General features: G+C 39.7%; 1 protein-coding gene across 5 annotated transcripts in view; it reads left to right on the top strand.

Moving 5' to 3' along the window:
• The window catches only part of cfap20dc (CFAP20 domain containing), a 42,503-nt gene that overhangs the window by 13,847 nt on the left and 7,294 nt on the right, over positions 1–21,362 (top strand). For 2 of the 5 annotated variants that reach the window (XM_059330035.1, XM_059330036.1), the window contains exons 13-15: positions 6,691–7,038; positions 9,405–9,617; positions 14,702–14,763. In XM_059330035.1, the coding sequence (XP_059186018.1) occupies positions 6,691–7,038; positions 9,405–9,617; positions 14,702–14,763 (623 nt within the window). Of the gene's footprint in view, positions 1–6,122; positions 6,263–6,690; positions 7,039–9,404; positions 9,618–10,878; positions 11,117–14,701; positions 14,764–21,362 lie in introns of those variants that run through there. The other 3 variants (XM_059330037.1, XM_059330038.1, XM_059330039.1) reach the window with 3 other exon arrangements.

Genomic DNA, 21,362 nt, shown 5'->3' with positions numbered 1-21,362 from the left:
GAGGTCACATTTTTACTACTGCTTGCTTACTGAAACAGTTTGCTGAAGCTCTGTCTCACTGGTCAGAGTGTAAGTGTAAAACAGAGTGTCATATCCATGTTATTTGCATAGCTGTTAGACCTGAGGGGTATCTGTTTTTTCATACTTTTCATTGGAATACATAGTATTTGACGATTTGTATTTCCTGTAAACACCCTCCAACCCCTAGGCTGGGGGGACCTATGTTCCACAAACCCTTGTCAAAATAGTCAGCAGTGACAAAAACCACCTAAAAAACAGCTTGGTCCATGTTGGCTGGCTCACCTTTATCATCATGATTTAACCCAAAATACTTTTTATTGTTATTCAAACTCATACTGTCTGAATTTCTAAATACCCTGGTATACTGTAATAGCCTGATACTGCCCAAGCCTAATAGGAAATAAGAAACATCATTGTCATTTATGATATGATTTAGAGGCAGCATGTACAGTACAGGTTAATTAATAGTTGCCCAATAATTCAACCCTGTGGGACTCCACACTTCATGGTGGTCTGCTCAGATTTATGCCCCTGTCCTCGAAATATAATCTGAACCAACTGGTGTCCTCAGATTACCAATCCCACCACATTTTCCGGTCTGTCAAGACACATTATATGGTCAGTATCAACAACAATATCAAGAGCTTAAATGAGATCATTAAAAACAATGTTTTACCTGAAACAGACAAATGCAATTTAACAGCATTATCAGTGCAATTCAAGTGCTGTGGTGCAAAGCCAGACGGAAATTTGGCCAGATGGCCATTTATATTTTACAAGTTGTTGAGTCGAATCTTATAAAAGTCTTTTTCGATATTTTTTCTAGTAAAGAAAAGGTTAAGGATAGGTCTGTAAATATTTCATAGCAAAAGATCAGAACCAGGTTGTCCTGCTTTAGATGTGGCTTAACAACGGTTTTCAGTCATTTTGGAAAAATGCCGGATAGGAGCGAGCCTTTGAGGATTTTCAGCACATCCATTTCTAAGTAACTGAAAACATTTTTGAAAACGCTGGTTGGCAGGGTGTCAAAACAGCAGGTGGATGAATTAAGATGCTTCGCTCCATCCTCCAGAGTTTTAGTATTGATAGCATTGAATGCTGGAAATCTAGCCAAATTATTTTTGTGAGATTGCAACAGGGCCCTGGCTCCATTGTTTGACATGGCCACAGTTATGGGCAGTCGATATTTTTTTTTAATTTAAAAAAAAGAAAGAAAACTCATTACATCTAGTGAGGGGGCTAATCGTGTTGGAGGATTAGTCAAGCCAAGACTAGTCAAATGTATTTCTAAAGCACATTTAAAAACAACTCACGCCTACAAAACTGTTTAAAATTGAGGTAAAGGTCAGTAAAAACACAAGAAATTCATAGTGACAGAGGAGACATTAGTCACCAAACAATAAAACAACGCAGTCTCAACAGGCACAAGCTGCTTCGGTTCATAATTAAAGCAGTTCATGTATTACCAAGAGAGACCGATGAGACACTTTAGGCTGTTTCAAGTCTATACGTGCACACGTTAAGGCGTCTGAAGCGCTGGCTTTAGGACAATAACACACGCAATTTAACGCGTGTCACGCGTAAGTAGAGTAAAGTAGAGTACCTCAAAATTGTACTCAAGTACAGTACTTGAGTAAATGTACTTAGTTACATTCACCACTGCCCCATCATTGATTCTTTCAAGACAAGGCTAAAAACTCACTTCAAATTAATTAGCGTTTCCTGATAGGGCTTGATATGTTATACTCAAAAATTGTCATCATAAAGTAAATAATTATTTGTACATTGAGACGAGCGTGCGCACAGGCGTGCGCTACGTTCGCTCGTGGAACGGCACGAATGACCCATCTCTATTTGATTTCCACACACACTACACAGTGTGTGTCTGTACGCTCATGTAGAAATGTACTTAACAGTCACGCAGGGCTTCATGTCACGTATTTGAGGTGTAGTTCACGTCACGCAGCCATCACGTAGGCAGCGTCTGCGTGACACCCACGTGACGCTCGTCTGTCCATTGAAAGTGAATGAAATTTACAAGCGCATGTTAGAGGTTTGATGTCATCGCATAGGCGCTGTACACATGATTTAGTATAGTGCACTGGCATAAAATACCCCTCATAACACACACACACACAAATGCGCGCATAAGCGCACACACTCCTCCAGATACACATGTTTCACACACACACACACACACACACACACACACACATTTTGAGGTTGAAAGATCATAGGTTGCTGTATAAATAAATAGTTAAAATCAGCCGGAGAAAAGCAAAATGCTGCTTACATAAATGCATCAATAATAATAATAGTACAATATTTTTGGGGAATATACAGTAAAACAATATGAGAATCTGACTTGGGTCATTTTGCATGAGTAATGCAAATGTAATTCTGTAATTCTGCAGTGTGGTATTAGTACTGTTACTGAAGTAAGAGATCTGAGTACTTATTCCACCACTGTGGCGGGGTCAGATCTGATGGAGAGGGGGATGTTAGATGGTTTCGATGACCTTAGGGAGCTTGAGGTGGAATGGGGGGCCAAGAGTTCAGAGATATAGGAAGCCTTTCGATTTAGGGCTTTAAAAACGAACAGGAGGACTTTGAAGTCCATTCTGAACCGCACTGGAAGCCAATGGAGGGAGGCCAGAATAGGGCTGATATAGTCTCTCTATCAGCTGCCTGTCAGGAGTCTGGCTGATTAGTTAGTGGTAACTAATGTTTCTGTGGATGATATTAAAAAAATCAACACTCTTCCTAATAAGCACACCCAGTGTGACTCCTTGGCTGTGTGTCGGCCCTTTCACCCGCTGCAACAGCTCAAAAGTTTCAAACAGTTTTTTCTTTCGAATTATAAATGCAATTATTAAAATTGCAAAACCTGATGAGATGTCAGAAAGCAGCTCAGTGAAACTATCAACAGAATTTATCAAAACCTGGTCTGTAAATTGTTAACAGCAGGATTTTTTGGTGAACCTTTCAACACAGTGAAAATATATTCAGAGGAGACAAAATCACCCCATGTTAACTGATTGCATCTTGTCTTCAAATATATCAGCAACACCTTTGGTTTGCCTGTCGGGCTCAGAAGCATTTTAGAATAAAAGTTTTAAGGCACCGACTCAATGAGAACTGATGGTGAACTACTATTATACTTCTACTGTTATACTTTGGGGATGCTTGTCAAGGAGGGTTAGGGGTGAGAAAGTGGGAGTAGGAAGACGGAAAGGGGCGAGAAGCTGGTTTGGTTCCAGCAGTGACCAATTCTTTTACCTGGTCAGTGAACTCAAGGAGAGACAGGAGCGAGGACAACCGGGGAGGAGGGAGAACTGGATGGAGTTCAGGGGTGATGAAAGAAGTGAATCCTCACGTGTGACAGGGGCATCTGGGGTGGAGACTCACGCTTGATTCCTGATTTTAAATTCTCTTTAGGCTAAAATGGCTCTTTCTTAAGGTTTCTGGTGTGTTGTGTTATTTCTTTTTGCTGTTTTGTTTCCTTGCATCCATTGTCCTTGACAAAAGGAGCAGAAGGGTGACGCAGGAGGTAAAATCGATTAGAGATGAACAATTTTACACCTGACAGGCAGCCCTCCTGTTTCTTATTAGTGCTGTTGGTGATGGTTAACCATGTGTCTGCATTATCTTGTTACTGCCTATGGTAAAAAAACAGTGGATTGGTGGATTGATATAGCTTGTGAAAAGCTAACTAGTATTATGTAATCTCAGGTTTCAAGTCACTGCAGATTATTATAGTGACAACGGAAAAGGCTTATGTTTGTAGGCTATGCTTGTGTCGTGCTGAAGACGAATTAGTATAGTTATAAAAATATGGTCATAGCCCGTGTCCTTCATAAATGAAAGTCACAGTGATTTATACATATCCATGGGGTCTCTGCTTTTAAGGAGAAAGACAAAGATATCAACAAATGAATGTAAGGAGAGCAGAGTGCAAGCAGCAGAGAGTCTGCTATGTAAGGAAGAAGGATGTCATTGTTGAAAGATATGTAAAAGAAAAATAAGTATTAAAACCATTATCTGCATTAAATGTTGACTTTCAAAAAAGGTTGTGTACATAGAGAAGGCTTGTCAATGACAAACATGTCCTTGTAGCTATGTTGGAGGCAGTGTCGCCCCCAGATATTGTTCATAGGGTCAGACAGACCGAACCCCCCTTTCATTAGCAGTAGCAGCTTATTTTTCAGGCCATGGATGCCAGCTTTGCTTCAATAGATGTACGGTATAATATTTGAGACATGCAACACAGGTTATGAGACAGTTTTTCACCCAAGCTTTGCATTGCTAGAAGCTTTAGCTTGCTAAGCCACTATGTTTTCCCAGTCTGGCTATAACAAAAAAAATCAAACTTGTGCTTAGCCATCTGACACAAGTTGTCCTGATTTTGATTTTCATTCATTTATGGCAGGTTGCTCATTTCTCAACTTGGAGCAATATTATCTTTCAAAGTGTTGCATCAGTTCCATGCTATTCTTTGGAGTTAACGTTTGTTCTTAAACATAGAAAAACATTAAAGGAAAACAGAGAAATGAACCTGCAGCGTATGAACTATTTTGAAATGTATGGGATACAATTTTACACGTACAAATAGTGTAAAATGTGTTATATTTTTTAGGGAAATGCAGTAATTTTAGTGCAATAACAAACTGAAAGAATAGATTATGCAGTCATAGAGCAACAACTCACTCAGACTCAAATGCTTGCCAAACATCGCTGAATGCCCTGAACACAGAGGCTGCTAATACACCTGCTTACAGCCACACCCATATCTAAGGCCATTCAATCCAGTTCATTGTTTATTGACTTGCACTAATGAAAATGAAATTCAAAGAAAGAAAAGAGAAACAAATAACATATGGAGGAGGTGAGATAAAAACTTCAGGGAGCTCATGATAGCCTTTCACCTCAAAACAAAGCTCAGAGATGAAAGAAAACGGTTTAAAAAAGAGACAGCAGACGGAAGAAATAAAGAATTAGAGAGTGCAGTTCTGAGGGAAGCTTCAAACAGTTTAATTCATGAGAAACAATGTCTATATTATGAACCTAAAACGTGTAGGTGTGCTGGCAATCTGGCTGTAAGTATTCCTCAATTGTGATTCTCTGTATTTCATGGAGAATGACAATGCCGGTGTAAAAATTGGGAAGATATTACAGCATTGTGGGTATTAAATTTGTATTTCTCTTTTCCTTTGAAAAAAGGTTTAATCAAAATATAAGTTACATATTGATATATGTAGTTGCCAAGCTAAGATATTAAATCAAGTGAGCGGTTATTGGTCTTGTCACCTTGATTGGTGGCCCTTTAATGTTCCTAGTTTTCTCCATTGTGTACAACAGCAGCTGCAGCCAGTTTTGATTCAATAGTTAAAATGGATTCCAACTGTGACCCAGTTTCACCGGCAAACACAATGTATCACAATGTCCACATGTACTTTACTCCAGCACCATCATGCTCTATCAAATTATAATAGGCATGTATCCTTTATTTAACCAGGTAAAAGTCTCATTGAGATTAAAAAATCTTATTTCCAAGTGTCACCTGGCCGAGAAGGCAGAATAAAGATTGTTCCAACAGTAAACACAAACTAACAGTCAAATAAAGAGGTAACACACTGAAAAAAGGGTGGCCACACTTAAAATACAATACAAAGAGAACAGTTATAATTTATATATATCATTTATATTTTATACAGTCTATGGTTATAATGCATAAAAATTATTTTAGTAAAAAGCTGCTTTAAAAGCTTTTTTTTTTTTGCCTCGTCCTGTTCTAACCTTGGGGACCAACATCTATTAATATGCAAACGCAGGTCACTCACTTTAGGTCCTGCTCCTGTATGTACAGAGATAAGAAGGAGCCAGCCCAAGCAGAGGTTTAAATGTAAAGGAGAGATTTATATATATATTTCAAGTACTGTATATGCAGTTTAGTCATCATATTTTCTCCGGTATGTCAAGCTTTCATGTCCCACTAGTCTGTGTTAATGTATGTATCTAATACACTCACATTACTGTTGGGTTCTAAGAATGGTCATTTGGTTTACATGTGTTGTCAGTGACAGAAGTGTTTTTTCCTGCAGGATCTTTTTGAATACTTTCCCCTGTGCGTTTTCTTTTTTCCTGCTGTGAAACTGGGTCACAATTGGAATCTGTTGTTACTGTTGTGAATCCAGCTGCTGCCGTCCTCAGTAAATGAGCAAGTTACAAACTTTTCAGAATCACGCATCTTTCAAGCCTACAGGGGTGAGTGTTTGATATTCAAAACTTTCTGTGGAGTATTCCTTTAATGTTGGAAAGAGCCATGTACTGTGCCTGCGTGTGGAGTGCGTTATGTAACCTGATTGGTAGGCGACACATTGTGAACCACATCACTGAGTGTTAAGTTTGGATCTGAAGGTGGTAAAGATTAGCAGACATAAAGAAAATGCCATTACCCTTTTTAAATGTGAGGTTAATTTAAATAATTGACTATTTGCCATTTCATTATCATGTTTCATTTTGCACACGTCAATCTAAAGGGCAGCACACAACATTAAAGCTAACATCAGAAAAAGTCCACCATATAATCTAAGGTCCTGACTAATTATCCTTTTTACAATGTATTTTACAGTCATTTTACATCAACATTTGCTCCTGTATTTCTTTCAGGATAAGAGCTACACCATGTTCAACCATGCTACTCCAAGATCTCCCAGTCCAACTTTAGATGTGCAACGTGATGTTCATACTGACTCTCATAACATGGACCAAACAACACCAAAAGAGCTCAGTCCAGATAGCACCCGTATGCAGTCTCCATCCAGTGGGAGGGCTGAACCAGCTGGAATCGGCCCCACACGTTGCCTCTCACCCAGTGCGACACCCCGCAGACAGGAACACAAGTGTGGCCCACTTGGATTAGAGGTAGTAAACCATGTTATGGATGAAAACAGCAGTGTATCATTTTCAAGAAGACTCCTGCAAGAAGTAAAATTGGATTACTCCATGCAGCACAAGGTACCACTCCAATCTATAATTTTAACAAACAAAAGGCCTCATCCAAGCCTCTTTTACTTTGAGTTTCACCTCATAACTAACTGAATAGCTGCCGATTGGCCGTCATCCCTAATTACCTCCATTTAGGATGCCCATGTTTGATGCTACAATACAATGCAACAATATTGGATGACCTCTGACTGTGTCAACACGCATAAAGCAAACATGAACACTGTTTGGCGCAAAGGTGTGACACTCATCCACAAAAATAACAACAAACGCCTCCCATATTGGCACTGACATCTTGCGCTGGTGAATTTATTAGTAGCCAGAGTCTGTGCAGAAGTGATCAAGGTTGGAGCCACGATATTAAGGGCCTGCCAATACAATACTCAATTACGAGTCAATCATAAAGTCACACCCCTTTATATAGTATTGAATAACTAATTAAAATCAAACTAAAATGAAAGAAACCATCTTTTGGAAACATTATTTGACAAATACATTTGCCCCAAGTCCCATCCCCTAACACAGAAGGAATATTATGCAACCAGGGGGCGATCAAGATGTATTAGCTCCACTTTTGAGGAGCTGTCATGTTGGGAGCGAGCACACTTCTTTGGAATTTAAATTTGTTTTAGACGAAGGCTTATGTCACAAGGAATGTGCCTATATAAGATAAAAACTGTTATATGACGACGAGGGTGAAACTAAAAGTATTCTTTGTTTTAGCCACTTACATAAATTCATGTCAAGATGTAAACAATGTTTTGCCCTATATTTCATAAATTAAAGAGACATATTACACATATATCTGTCTAAGGGGAAAAGGGCCAATTCGGGGTTAAGTTTTAGATCCTTTCAAATCCCGCAATTCTCTCCATCTGTTGAATGACCAATCAGGTTTGACTGTCCTTTTTAACCGATTTTGTTTTTCAGTCCATTCTTTTTTTTCTCTTTGCTGATCCTGCCTCAGTATCAGCTATAACCACAAACTAAAACAATAGAATTATTTGAAGAAAAATCATCCTGCTTCTTTTTAACTGGCTAGCGTACTTCTCTCTGCCAAACGTTGCCTGGAAAAATTAAAATATAGCTTCTTAGGGAGATAGAAATAGCCTAACTTCTCACTGATGGTCTTATTTGGTTATGTAGGTCATGTAGACTCATCAGTATTATTGTGACTGTTTAATAGGCAGTTAATAACTTCTTCTAGCTCCTTTCAACAAATTGTTTTTGTTTTATGGCTGGAAAATGCACTTCATAGTCTCGGTCTTAACAACTCTCAAGAATCCCTGTAGGCAACTGTTTCTCTCCAAAGAAAAGCTTTGATAAATCAACTGTACACTATTTACCCAGCACCAAACATCAGACAGACAATGTTATAAAGTAGCTGGCAGAAAAGGAGCATTCACAAGGCCTGAACAAAGATCCAGATATTTTTGTCAGAAGCTGGTAGAGATCAAAACAAACTACAGAAGAGAGCGAATGCTTTTATGTTTTTCTTCCCCTAAAATTGATTAATGCAAATTTGTTAACTGTACATTAGTTTGATTAAAACCCATTGGAAAGTGTTTGTTTACAGTGACTGTCATTGAATCCCAAAGTGTTCAGTAGATAAGCTTGGCGCAATTCAATTCAAGCTTTGGTGGTATTCTGTCTAGCTGTCTCTCTTTGCTCGCAGTAATGTGTGATCACCGCTGATTTGGACAGCGAAGGAGGACTTGTGAAAAAGTTTGTAATGCCGTGCTGAGAAGGATCAGACTACGGTCTGTTACAAATTGAGGTTGGCCGCTGCTCCAGTTGAAAAGATCCAGGATCAGAGGATAGTCGACTGGAGCGATCACAAGGCCTGAAGGGAGATCTGTCACTTGGCTGTTGCTTTCTGCATTTACGCAACTCGCTGCTGAGACATGTCCCAGCATCCTTCATCAGTGCAGCTCTTGACTGCTGATTTGTGCCAACTCCAGCAGGCAGCATGCAGTGAAGGCTTTGACTGAAAGGTTGTCAGAGAAATATGACAAGGAGTTTGTTTCCCTCCCTGCAGCCCTGGTTTATTGACTGCCATTGATTCAACACCAGGGCAACACCAGGCTTCCTTGCACAAATCAAGTTAGCATTGCACTCTCTTAAATCGATAGATCCACTGTTAAAAGACATTTCCTTAGAGGGTCAAAACAAAGAATTATGTCCAACAGTGCCTTGAGCTCTGTCTAAGACAACTGTCTGCTGTTTCACCATTTACTCTACTTTTTTGGTTGCACAAAACATTGCATGAACTTTGTGGATGGATGATGCATGTGTTACTGTGTGACTGAGTATGAGGCATCGTTATGGGATTGCTTTCAGATAAGTATTTTCTTTGTTGTGTGGTTATCGTTTTAAAGGAAGAAGACTGCCATTACAGCTCACGCCTGCTTAGCAGTCTACGAGTGCACGGGGGTGATGACGACGAGCTTCAAATGCTGGCCAGTTTAAAAAGGGAGCAGGAGGAGGATGAGTGTAGAGCCTCGGGCCTCAGTGCATCTCAGATCCACCACTGTAATGTGAGCATCAGCATGAGCAGTGACGACGCCTCTACCTGGACCCACATCTCCATGGTTTGTACTGTACTATCATCCTCTGCTACTCTTGATCTTTTGTTGTGGATTCTTCACTAACGAGCAACACTCATGTGCGACTCATCTCACTGTTTACAATCATTAGTACGTTGTCTTTCTCTCCATCTCCCGTCTGGAATAATTTTTTTGACCCTGGTTGATCCTCACCCTTGTTAATTTCCATTTCAAGCCCCCAACTTATGCCACCATGAAGTGCTAATGCACCTCTTTCTCCAGCTTGTTTTCTGCATTACAAAAGATTATGGAGATAGAAACACATTAATTGGCCTCTTACAGCTTTTAAAAGCACACTGGCACATTATCCACCGTTCCCCCCAGAGACTAAAAATTATTTAGGTCATTTGAAATGATCCCCACAAGTCATTTTAGAATTCAAAGATGGTATAGTTTGCTCTTGGCTACTGAAGGTCATTTAGATCTATGGTCTATTAGCATAAGCACATTACACTTATGAAGTGAGAACACTGCCCTGCCTGGCCCTACTGGGTCCACTGTAGGATCCCCAGTGAATGAAATCATTACAGATGCTGGTCTTATAGGCCTGTTACCATTAATATACTCAGATTCAAGCAGAACACAATGAATTGTGGTATTACCGCAGGGATTGTCATTTCGCGGTTCCTTTTAGAGGACACAGTGATGTGGTCACCAATAAAAAACATGTATCTTTAGGCTGCCCCGTTTTCCACGGGGACAGGATGAGATTTACATTTGACTTGATCAAACCCCGAGGTGATGTTTTCTGAATCAGCCGCAGTGCTTTACAATTCTAAATACATATGGCAACAGCACCACCATCAGCATATTAAGAAAATGCTTTGCCAAGAGAGAAGGAGAGAGAGAGAGACAGGGGGGGGGGGGGGGGGGGGGGGACATAAAGAAAGGCAGTCATTCTTTAAATACAAATATAGGTTTGATCACATTGTAGCAAATATAACTTTAGATACAACCGAATAAAACTATAAAAGATAGAAACAAGAGATGGTTTGGGGAAAAGAGTAGTCACTGTAATGGGGCTGTGACTTCCTCTCGAGAACTGACAAGCCATGTCTTGTGTCTGGATGCTGTGATTTAAGTGTCCCTGTTGTTACCATCTATGCTGTTGCATCTTCCGTCTGTGCTGCTGAATCTTATTGCACCTTTTACCTTTATATATCTGAGATTTGATACATATTCTCTCTGCAGGCACATGACCGAGGCAAGAACTGTCATTTCAGAGTGTTTTTTTGTTTGATTACAGCTACAGACAGCGGATTGAAGAAAGAAAATAAAAACTCTAACCACAATCTTTTAAGTATAAAATACTCACCCTCTTCATGGCTTGAAAAGTGGCTGCTCTGTCCTTCACTGAGAATTTGTGTCAGTCACAATGAACTCCATTTAAGATGTTGAATAGTTAGTTTTGACATGAAGGTGAGCTCTCAAATACATCTTGTGGTGGAATAAAATACTTTAAAAAAATCTTAAGCCACATCGCTGTAATTAACAACAGGTTGACTTTCACTATTTATTACTTCTTACGGCAATTTGAGCGACAAATGTTTTTGCTAAACTAAATGACATAATCTGCGCCTTCAAAATAAGACTAGATAATTACCAAATTTAGCTTTTCATATAAAGATGATGAGACAATTGTTCTGCTATGTCTAGCATTTGTCCAGTCAGTGTTTGTGCCAGTGCAGTTCTCCCCCCACTTATACATTCAGGGCAACATACTCAGTGTTCAGAAGAAAAGTTAAGTAATTGTACAGTGAAACAACTCTCTACATAAATCAATACATGCCCTTTACTTTTCCTGTCACATCTAAACGAGTTATATCCAGCAACACTTATGTCCTCATTTGAGCACTGGCATCGAGTCAGGCTTCTGTGGGGGTAAAAATGTATGGTGTAGCTTCTGTAAATAACACACGTACAATTTTGGAAGCAAGGTCCTTATACGTAGGTGTACAAGGCTGAGTCCAAGATATTTCTTAAATTAAAGAGAGGGACATTAATATTAGATGTGTTAGGAAATAAATTTAGGAGGAAGAGTAGTGCTGGGTCTGGAACTCGCTAATGTAATGCTGCTTGACCTGTAATTCTGCAAAGGGAGTTGAACTGTGGGGGTTTTGTTTATTTATTTATTTATTTGTTTGTTTATTTGACAGGGACAGTGCACAGCTTCTTAGAGGTAGCTACAAGCTAATTTACATCTGTAGTCCCTTGGAAGGAAACAGAAAATAAAATATCTGCAAAGAACATTAACACTGTAGTGTAGAAACACAATTACAAGGCAGTACATATTTGCTGTACAGCAACATCTGAAGCAGCAACAACATTAACAGCACATTATTACAGTTCACACCCAAACCAAATATACATATTTTATTCTAACCTGTAGTGCTATTTATCAATCTAGACATTTTTGGTGTGAGTCACCGAGTGTTGGAGATATCAGCTGTAGATATTTCAGCCTTCTCTCAAATATTTTAGAGCTATGTGGCATTGGCTTATGGTGCTCAAGCACCAAAAAATACATCTCTGTCTCTTTTACAGAAATTATGACCCAGTCATTTTAGATAATTCACAGACCTTGTTGTGAACAGTTTCATTTTTCTAGTACAGTTCTAACATGAACTTGCTCTCAAGGTCTGTGCATTATTTTGAGTAATCAGGTCATAATTTCTGGAAAGAGTTTTTTTCAGATATATTTTCTGTGCTTTAGAGCAACACAAGCCATCTAGTTCCATTATATCCGAGAGATGGAAGACATTTCCAGCACTCAGCAACACAAGCAACACAGCAAAAATAATCTAGATTGATAAATAGCACTACAGGTAAGAGGAAAAATATGTATTTTTGTTCTTTGAGGTGAACTGTCACTTTAAGACACATCAAGTGTTAACAATAGAAATAGCTTATACTGAGAAAAAAGCCAGAAATCAGCCCAAGGAGTGGAGTTGATCCCCCAGCAATCACCTGGAAACTGCCTAGATAAAAAAGACAGTAAGATGGATGTTAAAAAGAAATTATCTGGCACTAGCTCTGTTTGCTCAAACATCATTGCCAAACAGGTCTGTGCAGCCCAGAAATGCTGTGCAGCGTAGTTTTACAAACAAATGTTTTGAACCAAAGGTTTCTGCTGAGTTTATGTCTCCATAACAGAGGCCAGGCAAAGCGCCAGAAATGATTGAGTCTACAGCAGTGCTGATCAGAGACCAGCAGAGCTCTTTTAGGTTTTTCTGATTGTTGTAGAATCATTTGACCCAGCGTGCAAGATAACAGATGATGCACAGGGGTGGATATGTAGAGGGGGAGGGAAAGTACAGCTTGAGCACCAGGCTAGCTTAATGTTTGAGCATCAGTCAAAGCGACTGGTCAGACATTAGAGATGCCATCTATAAAAGCCAACTAGAAGTTGGGCTATGTTGAGGACCTAGGCGTACCATACCTGGTGTGCAGTGACCTTTCAGCCAAGACCTACCCTGTGTTTTTCTGCGAGGCTGTACAGCAGGTAGTGTCTGAGGCAAGTCATCACATTAGCTCTGCAGCTACAGGCTGCCAGAGCTGCTGTGTTCAATCACTGACCACATTTTAGTGTTGAATTAAGAGGTGATCAAAATAACTAATGTATTTCTGTTTGCAGCAGATGTACTTCTAATTCTTTTGGACCCAGGCGTTCCCTTTGATTCTCTAGTTCATGCAAGTTAAATGACCATTTGAGGCACTGGGTTTAATATTACAGATAAAGTACAGAAATGGTTCAGCTCCTACATCCCCATAAGAATTTTTCCATCACCCGACAGATAACTCATCATCATCAGTGCATATTACCTGCAGAATTCCGCTGGGTACAATTTCAGGTGCTGTCTTATTTTTAGAAGAGGATTACATAAAGAAGGCACTGGAGCACACAGATAGCGAAAATTTACTTAAGTAATGCAAGGACTACAGCTTCAGGATGACTGCTTCTTCATCAGCATCATGTAACGTAATAGCCTTTAAACAGGCACTAGATTTAAGTAGCCTCCTGAGGCTATAATATGGTCTTTAGCTTTGACAAGATGGAGAGGGTAATGCACTTGTGTTTCGTACAGCTGAATATTACTACATATTGAATGTGAAGCCATTCTTATCTCCCCCCTCAGTTAAAGGTCTCTTACAATCACAACTTAAAAAATGTAGCTTTTGGTGTTTTGAAGGGCCCCAATCACAAATCCAAGCCAGCTCTAATCCTTTCTCACCCTACACTAGTTAGAGTACATGTACATTTCTGAACATATAAGATTTTACTGATCCCTTGATCTTGGTTTGTTGACCCTTCATTGTTCACACTTGATTTCTGCTTCTTGCCGCACTCTCCATTTTCTCTTTTGTTTTTCTCTTCGTGTTTGCCAGAAAGGCTGTGATCTTCTACAAACAACATAACAGAGAGCCTTTTTTGTCCTGACCTGAACATGCTGCATACTGATATCTATGAACTTCAGTGCTTTAAGCTTAATTTGTGGATGCATGAAAATGTTTCTTGTCTTGCTTGTGCTCTGTTGGACAAAGTTATATATGTGTGCATGTAGATTTCAATGAAACATTGCATGCAATATTGGGCAATGGAGTTCATGTTCTGGACAGTGGTCTCTCTACAAAAGACATGATGCTCCCTGTGAATGTTTCCAGTATCTGTCCAAAAATACACACTCTGTTGAGTGACATTTATATCCTAAAATATTAAGTTAGAAAAAAATTGAAAAAATAATGGCTTGCAAAAAGGGCGCTTCTCAATCAGAGGCCAAAAGGAAGGTGCTTGAGTAGCAGCTGGGGTCTGTCTGTGCATGTGCCTGGACACACTGTCCTTCATTACTGGCCTTTATTATATGAAATAGGTCGTTTTAAACATAAAAAAATACCTTTTAAATTTTCAGGTGCTGTGATCGTACATTTTATTCCTTTTATGACCCAGCAGATCACACAGTGGTATTTTAAACTTAACGGCGATAACTAAATTATTGCACGTACTTGAGTCATGAGTATTTGCCGACATTTTTAACACAACCTTTGTCTTTTTCCTTATATTATTGATTCAGCCAGCTAATCAGGGTCACCACTATCAAAAGGAAATGAACCCCCTCCTGCAATCAAACCCCAGGTAAGCAAACATCTGTATCACACATTTTCTGAGCTCCAAGGAATAGAAGCCAATCTCTCATGGAGTGATAGCACACAGTTGTGTTACATGTTGTGCATGAAGGTCAGGCTATGAATAGAGTTGTTTTCTATAAAAATAACTGACATGTTGTCTTCAGATCCCAACGTCTTTGGGTTGTTAGTAACCATGTCTTTGTGAGTAGAATAATAATAGTTGAGAAAAGTGCAAGACCCGCTAATATACACTCAAAGGCCACTTTATAAGGTGCACCTGTTCAACTGCTCGCTAGCGCAGCTATGTAATCATAGACATGGTAAAGAAGACCTACAGAAGTTCAGAGTGAGCATCAGAATGGGGAAGAAAGGTGATTTAAGTGAACATAGCATGGTTGTTGGTGCCACATGTGCTAGTCTGAGTATTTCATAAACTGCTGATCTACTGGGATTTTCACACACAAAAGAAAATATCCAGTGAGCGGCAGTTCTATGGGCCAAAATGCCTTGTTGATGCCAGAGAATGGTCAGACTGGTTCAAGATTAGAATGAAAGGCAACAATAACTCAAATAACCACTCGTTACAACCAGGGTTTGCAGAAGAGCATCTCTGAATGCACAACACATCCAACCTTGAAGCAGATGGGCTACAGCAGCAGAAGACCACAACGCCACTTTATTAGGTACACCTTGCTAGCTAACAAAGTGGCTGGTGAGTGTCTGTGTGTACTGTATTGCCTGACAGAAATTTGCCTCACGAAGCCTGTATTTGTATTTTGCTGCATGTACACAAAACTAACCCTGAAATTTATAATCAGATGGTAAAAAGTGACTGCAGAATTAAGGGTAAATGTCAACTGTCAGATAGATATGCAAATTAGGGCTTTTCTCGCTCACAGTTAGGTATGCATAAATTGAGTGTGTGCCAGGTACTGTGGTTTCTTCTCCCTTAACTGCTGTTGTTATTTTCACAAATACAGATTATTGGATGTGGATGCTTAAAGCAATCGGGGCATTTTTTCTGTTACTTTAGTCATTCAAACTTTTCATGCTTTCAGAAATATTTAGTATTTCCGGTAAAATTTCCACAATGCACAGCAAATTAATTTGATGGAAAGGTTATCATGCATTTTATACTGTTATTTAGTCAATCATACATTAAAGTATAAAGTGTGCCATTCAGTGTTAAAATGTTCTAGATCTTTCATACATTCTGGGTATAATTTAGTGTGCTTGTAAGAGCACACTAAATTATTCACTGGGCTTGTAACTAGATTTTATTATTATTCTTCCGTTTCTTCCGTGTTTTTTTCGGTCGACTACTCCTCCCAGGGTTTTGGTCGCACATACACTAAAAAGGATTCTAAGGGTTTCGCCAAACGGTTTTCAAATAATTCGGCAAAAACAAAAATCCCCCCAATGTTACCCTATGGAAAGGCTAGAGTGAATGACATCATAGCTAGAGTGCAGAGGGAGAGAAAAATGTGTCAAAAAATACATTTGGAAACTGCGCTTGAGGCCGCATGCCACTCTACAGAAATAATTTATACATAGAAACGTAGGAAAATTCATCTTCTCACTCACATTCGTCTGCTAAAGCTGTGTTATAGCTTGGGCGTAGGACGCACAGATGCACCACCAACACACACCCACAGCCTCATAGACTGCCATGTTAAAAAGGAGGGAAGATTTCTGGAGGAAGGCAGCGGTACCAGTTTCTTCTGATCAATCTAAAAAAAACAATGTCTTCATTTTTCTTCACAAAATACATATGTAGATGTTCAGGAAGAACTCAGGATGCTCAGTGAAGTCGGATCAATCATAGGAGCTACGGTTTTGCCAAAAATGCTTTCTGTTCGAGAGATACTTTTTAGCTGTTTTCCTGTCTATCTCAGTTGATTGCTCTGCTCTGATTGGTGGACGCCACCTGGCCCTGGTTGCTCTTTCAAATCATACAATCATGTTTACATTCTTGTAGAAACTGTTGACACCTGGGACTTTATCACATCAATTCAACTTTTTATATCTTTAAAATCAAATCAAATTTTATTTATATAGCGCTTTTCATACATATAAATGCAACACAAAGTGCTTTACAAAAAATAAGAATAAAAACAGACAATAAAAAAAATGAAAAAACCCACCCCTCCCTACCCCACGTACACATCTGTATGTACACATACACAAACATGCACACACACGCACATAGACACGCACGCACACAAACACATACACTCAGACTCACACTCAGCATATAGTGATTGACAATGTAGAGACATGGCAAGGCACCGAGAATCCAGATGAGGAAAAAGCAACCTGTGGGAGCATCCACACTGAGAGGTGGCAGAGCCCACAGCCATAGAGGACGCCGTCACAGAGACCACCACGACCCGGGTAGAGCACACATGGTGCAGAGCCGCCCAGACCCCTGGGCCCAGGGAATCTCCAAGACCACATCCCCACTGGGCAGACTGAACACACCCCCCAGTGCGGAGGCCCCCATGAGGGAACACTAGAGCTAAAAACAAAAAGACTAAAAGACAACAGGACAGGATAAAAACTAAAAGACTAAAGACAACAGGATAGGATAAAAACTAAAAGACTAAAAGACAGCAGGACAGGATAAAAACTAAAAGACTAAAGGACAACAGGACAGGATAAAAACTAAAAGACTAATAGTGGGGCGGATTAGCTGAACAATCGTTCATTTTGTGATAAAAGCATCAAATTTGGTACACTCATTGCTGAATACATGTTTAATGAATCTGGATATTGGGCCATCGCAAAAAAAAATTCTGATGGCTGTGGCGGCCATTTTAAAAAATGGCCGCCGGTGGTTACTGGCGTGGAATGCTTTGCCTACCCTACAGCTGCTGTTTCATGTTTTCAGCACCACAAATATAATTTAGAGACATGTTAAAGTGACAAAAGCTTTATTACAGTCTAATAGAAAAGAACATTAACTTTGTATAACATTTTATTAGGTCTTGATATTCCCATTCACAGGCTACGGCCTCCTCTTTGGCTTGTATTCTTCTGTTAGTGGAGCGGCTAAGTGATATAATCTTTCAGTTTATGATACAAGCGTGAAAATTGGCATGAACACTCTCCATGGGTCACTTGACAAGAAAATTGTCTGAGACATTTAAAATTTTAAGATGGCGGCCATTTTTCAAGATGGCCGACACCCAAGTGGAGCGGTTAAGTGATATAATGGTTTATTTGTGTGATACAAGCATACAAATTGGCATGAGCAGTCTCTGTTGGTCACTTGACAATAACCCACCCACAGTTACTTGAAATTCCAAGATGGCGGCCATTTTTCAAGATGGCCGACACTTTAGTGGAGCAATTGAATGATATAATGGTTTATTTGGTGACACAAGCATAAAAATTGGCATGAGCAGTCTCCATGGGTCACTTAACAAAAAAATTGTCCGAGACATTTGAAATTGTAAGATGGCGGCCATTTTTCAAGATGGCCGACACCTTAGTGGCGCAATTCAATTATATAATGGTTTATTTGGTGATACAAGCATAAAAATTGTCACTTGACAATAAGCAACGCACAGTTACTTGAAATTCCAAGATAGCGGCCATTTTTCAAGATGGCCGATACAAGCATAAAAATTGTCACTTGACAATAAGCAACGCACAGTTACTTGAAATTCCAAGATAGCGGCCATTTTTCAAGATGGCCGACACCTTAGTGGAGCAGTTAAGTGATACAATGGTTTATTGGGTGATATACGCATAAAAACTGGCATGAGCAGTATCTGTGGGTCACTTGACAATAAGCCAGCCACAGCTACTGGAAATTTCAAGGCGGCAATTCTTTTTTTCAGGATGACTGCCGCCTGCCATGTGGACCTTTAAATTATGAATTTCCTCATAGAAATGTATTGGGTTAATCAAGAGAGGTTGTTTGACTGTGCTTTGTCTGACTCCTTGCCCACGACCTGTCCAGTTTGGTAAAACCTGACAGGAGTTCCCTCCCACCGGCGTAGCTCTCCGGGTTCACTGAGGTACACAGGCTCCCTTACCATGAGGGCTTTTTTAAATACTTTTTTAAAGTACTTTTTTTATAACTAACCATTACTACTGCCATTAAACATGCCAAATAAATACTCAGGGGTGGGGAAACACAGTTGTGGTGCTGAACGGACGGTGCTCCAAAATAATAATTGAGCAATGGTTAATACTGAATGGCAATAATGACAGATCCAGAGGCAACAGCAGCTCTGGCTGACACGGAACCATGACAAACAGTATCTGAAACTATACTAGGGAACTAAACTGAAAATGTGAAAGCAATGTTACAAAGTAAAAACTGAACATGTCACAGTAATAGGCTGGTGACAAAATAGAACATAATGCGCCGATGTGGCGAGGGGAAGCCGAGCCATAGGCCTACACTTGAAAACACAAAGGACAACAAGGAATAACACTGGCAAAAGAAACAAGCAAATAAGTTCTAGCAGGGGCAATACATAGGCATGTGCAACTGAGTCCATATCTGTAGCACTTACACTTTCCAGTACAAGCCTTGGTGCACCCACATTTTGTCAACTCCCAACAACTCTCCGCAATAGGTGGAAGTGGAGTCCAGAAGACTTTCCACTCCTTGTCCTGTTTACCCATCCCCAGTCGGACGGGCTTGGCATTTGTGGATGTCTCTCTTCAATGCCTGTCCCACACATATCCAGCCTCATAAGAGGTCTGGGATCTTCTTGACCTCTTGACATGGATATCTTTGGTATCTTTAGTGTCTTTAGCAGCAGTAGATGCTCTCTTTTGGGCCCTTTCCAGCTGTGTGTTGTTGAACATAAGTTTACAGCTTGAATGATATTTTGCTCTGTTTCTTGTCAATGTGCCATCACCTTCATCTAGTCGGGTTGGACTACGTAAGATAGGCAGAGCATTTATTTTATGAAATAATGGAACATTTCTTGCAATGGTATTATAGCCAGTATGATCTTGGTGTCCTGCTGTTTGTTTTCTCAACTGTTATGATGGCTTCTGCAATGTCTGCAGCAAATTCAAAGGCAGAGGCCGAGGGTTTATCCTTTTACCACCTTTTAATAAGCACTTTGATGTATGGGATACAACTAAGTTCATGCCTTAACCCTACACTTAGTCCAATCGTTCATCCAATGCCATTTTTACCCTGTACGATCTGTACACCACCCGGTTAACTCAAACTACTCAGAGAGTTGTCGTCTCTTCTTTGACTAACTTTACAACTGGCTGACACTGAACCCCACTCTGAGTTTAACAGCAGTCATATATCACCAGTGTGCCCTGGTAGTGCAGATACTCACTCTTGTCTAATCTGTCTATGATCAACAACTCAACACAACTGTATTATGATGTTTTAAAACTTGTTTTCCAGAATAATCTAAATCCCAATACATTCCTATGAGAAAATTGATCTTTTGAGGATCCAGGGGGCGGCCATCTTGAAAATAGAAATTTCAAGTGGCTGGGAGTGTTTTTTTGTCAACCCAAGTAACTGTGGGCGGCTTATTGTCAAGTGACCCATGGAGACTGCTCATGCCAATTTTTATGCTTGTATCACCAAATAAACCATTATACAATTTAATTGCTCCACTAAGGTGTCGGCCATCTTGAAAAATGGCCGCCATCTTGGAATTTCAAGTAACTGTGGGTGGGCTATTGTCAAGTGACCCACAGATACTGCTCATGCCAATTTGTATGCTTGTATCACCAAATAAACCATTATATCATTCAATTGCTCCACTAAGGTATCGGCCATCTTGAAAAATGGCCGCCATCTTGGAATTTGCGATCGCCTAATATACAGATTTGTTTGAAACAAATCCACCAACACATCCACCAAATTGTGTGCTTCTATCACAAAATAAACAATTCTTGTGATTTATTGAGCTAATCCGCCCCACAGGGGATGCACATTTTTGGGGGGTGCTACCCACACGTTTAGCCCCGTTGCTCATTCCATGAATGCACGATCCTTACAAGCTGTACCTCGTTGTAAAGGTAACTAATCAGGCTTTCCAAAAATATACAATTCATCACCAGTTGGTATTATTAAAAGGGCAGTTTTTATTCATCATTGATTTATTCGTATAACAAATGCCTGCCACGGCCACTAGGGGGCGCTTTTGAGGTGGCCCAATATCCAGATTTGTTTGAAACATATTAACCAACACATCTACCAAATTTCATGCTTTTATCACAAAGTGAACGATTGTTGTAAAATATTGAGCTAATCCGCCCCACTATAAAGGACAACAGGACAGGATAAAAACTAAAAGACTAAAAGACAACAGGATAGGATAAAAACTAAAAGACTAAAAGACAGCAGGACAGGATAAAAACTAAAAGACAACAAGACAACAGGACAGGATAAAAACTAAAAGACTAAAGACAACAGGACAGGATAAAAACTAAAAGACTAAAGGACAACAGGACAGGATAAAAACTAAAAGACTAAAGGACAACAGGACAGGATAAAAACTAAAAGACAACAAGACAACAGGACAGGATAAAAACTAAAAGACTAAAGACAACAGGACAGGATAAAAACTAAAATACAACGGGAAAGAAAATATAAACAATGTGATG

Source organism: Centropristis striata, chromosome 3 (assembly GCF_030273125.1).
Source record: "Centropristis striata isolate RG_2023a ecotype Rhode Island chromosome 3, C.striata_1.0, whole genome shotgun sequence".
In the NCBI taxonomy this organism is placed as follows: Eukaryota; Metazoa; Chordata; class Actinopteri; order Perciformes; family Serranidae; genus Centropristis; species Centropristis striata.
Note: the sequence above shows the minus strand (reverse complement) of the source record. Positions and strands in the feature narration are given on the sequence as shown.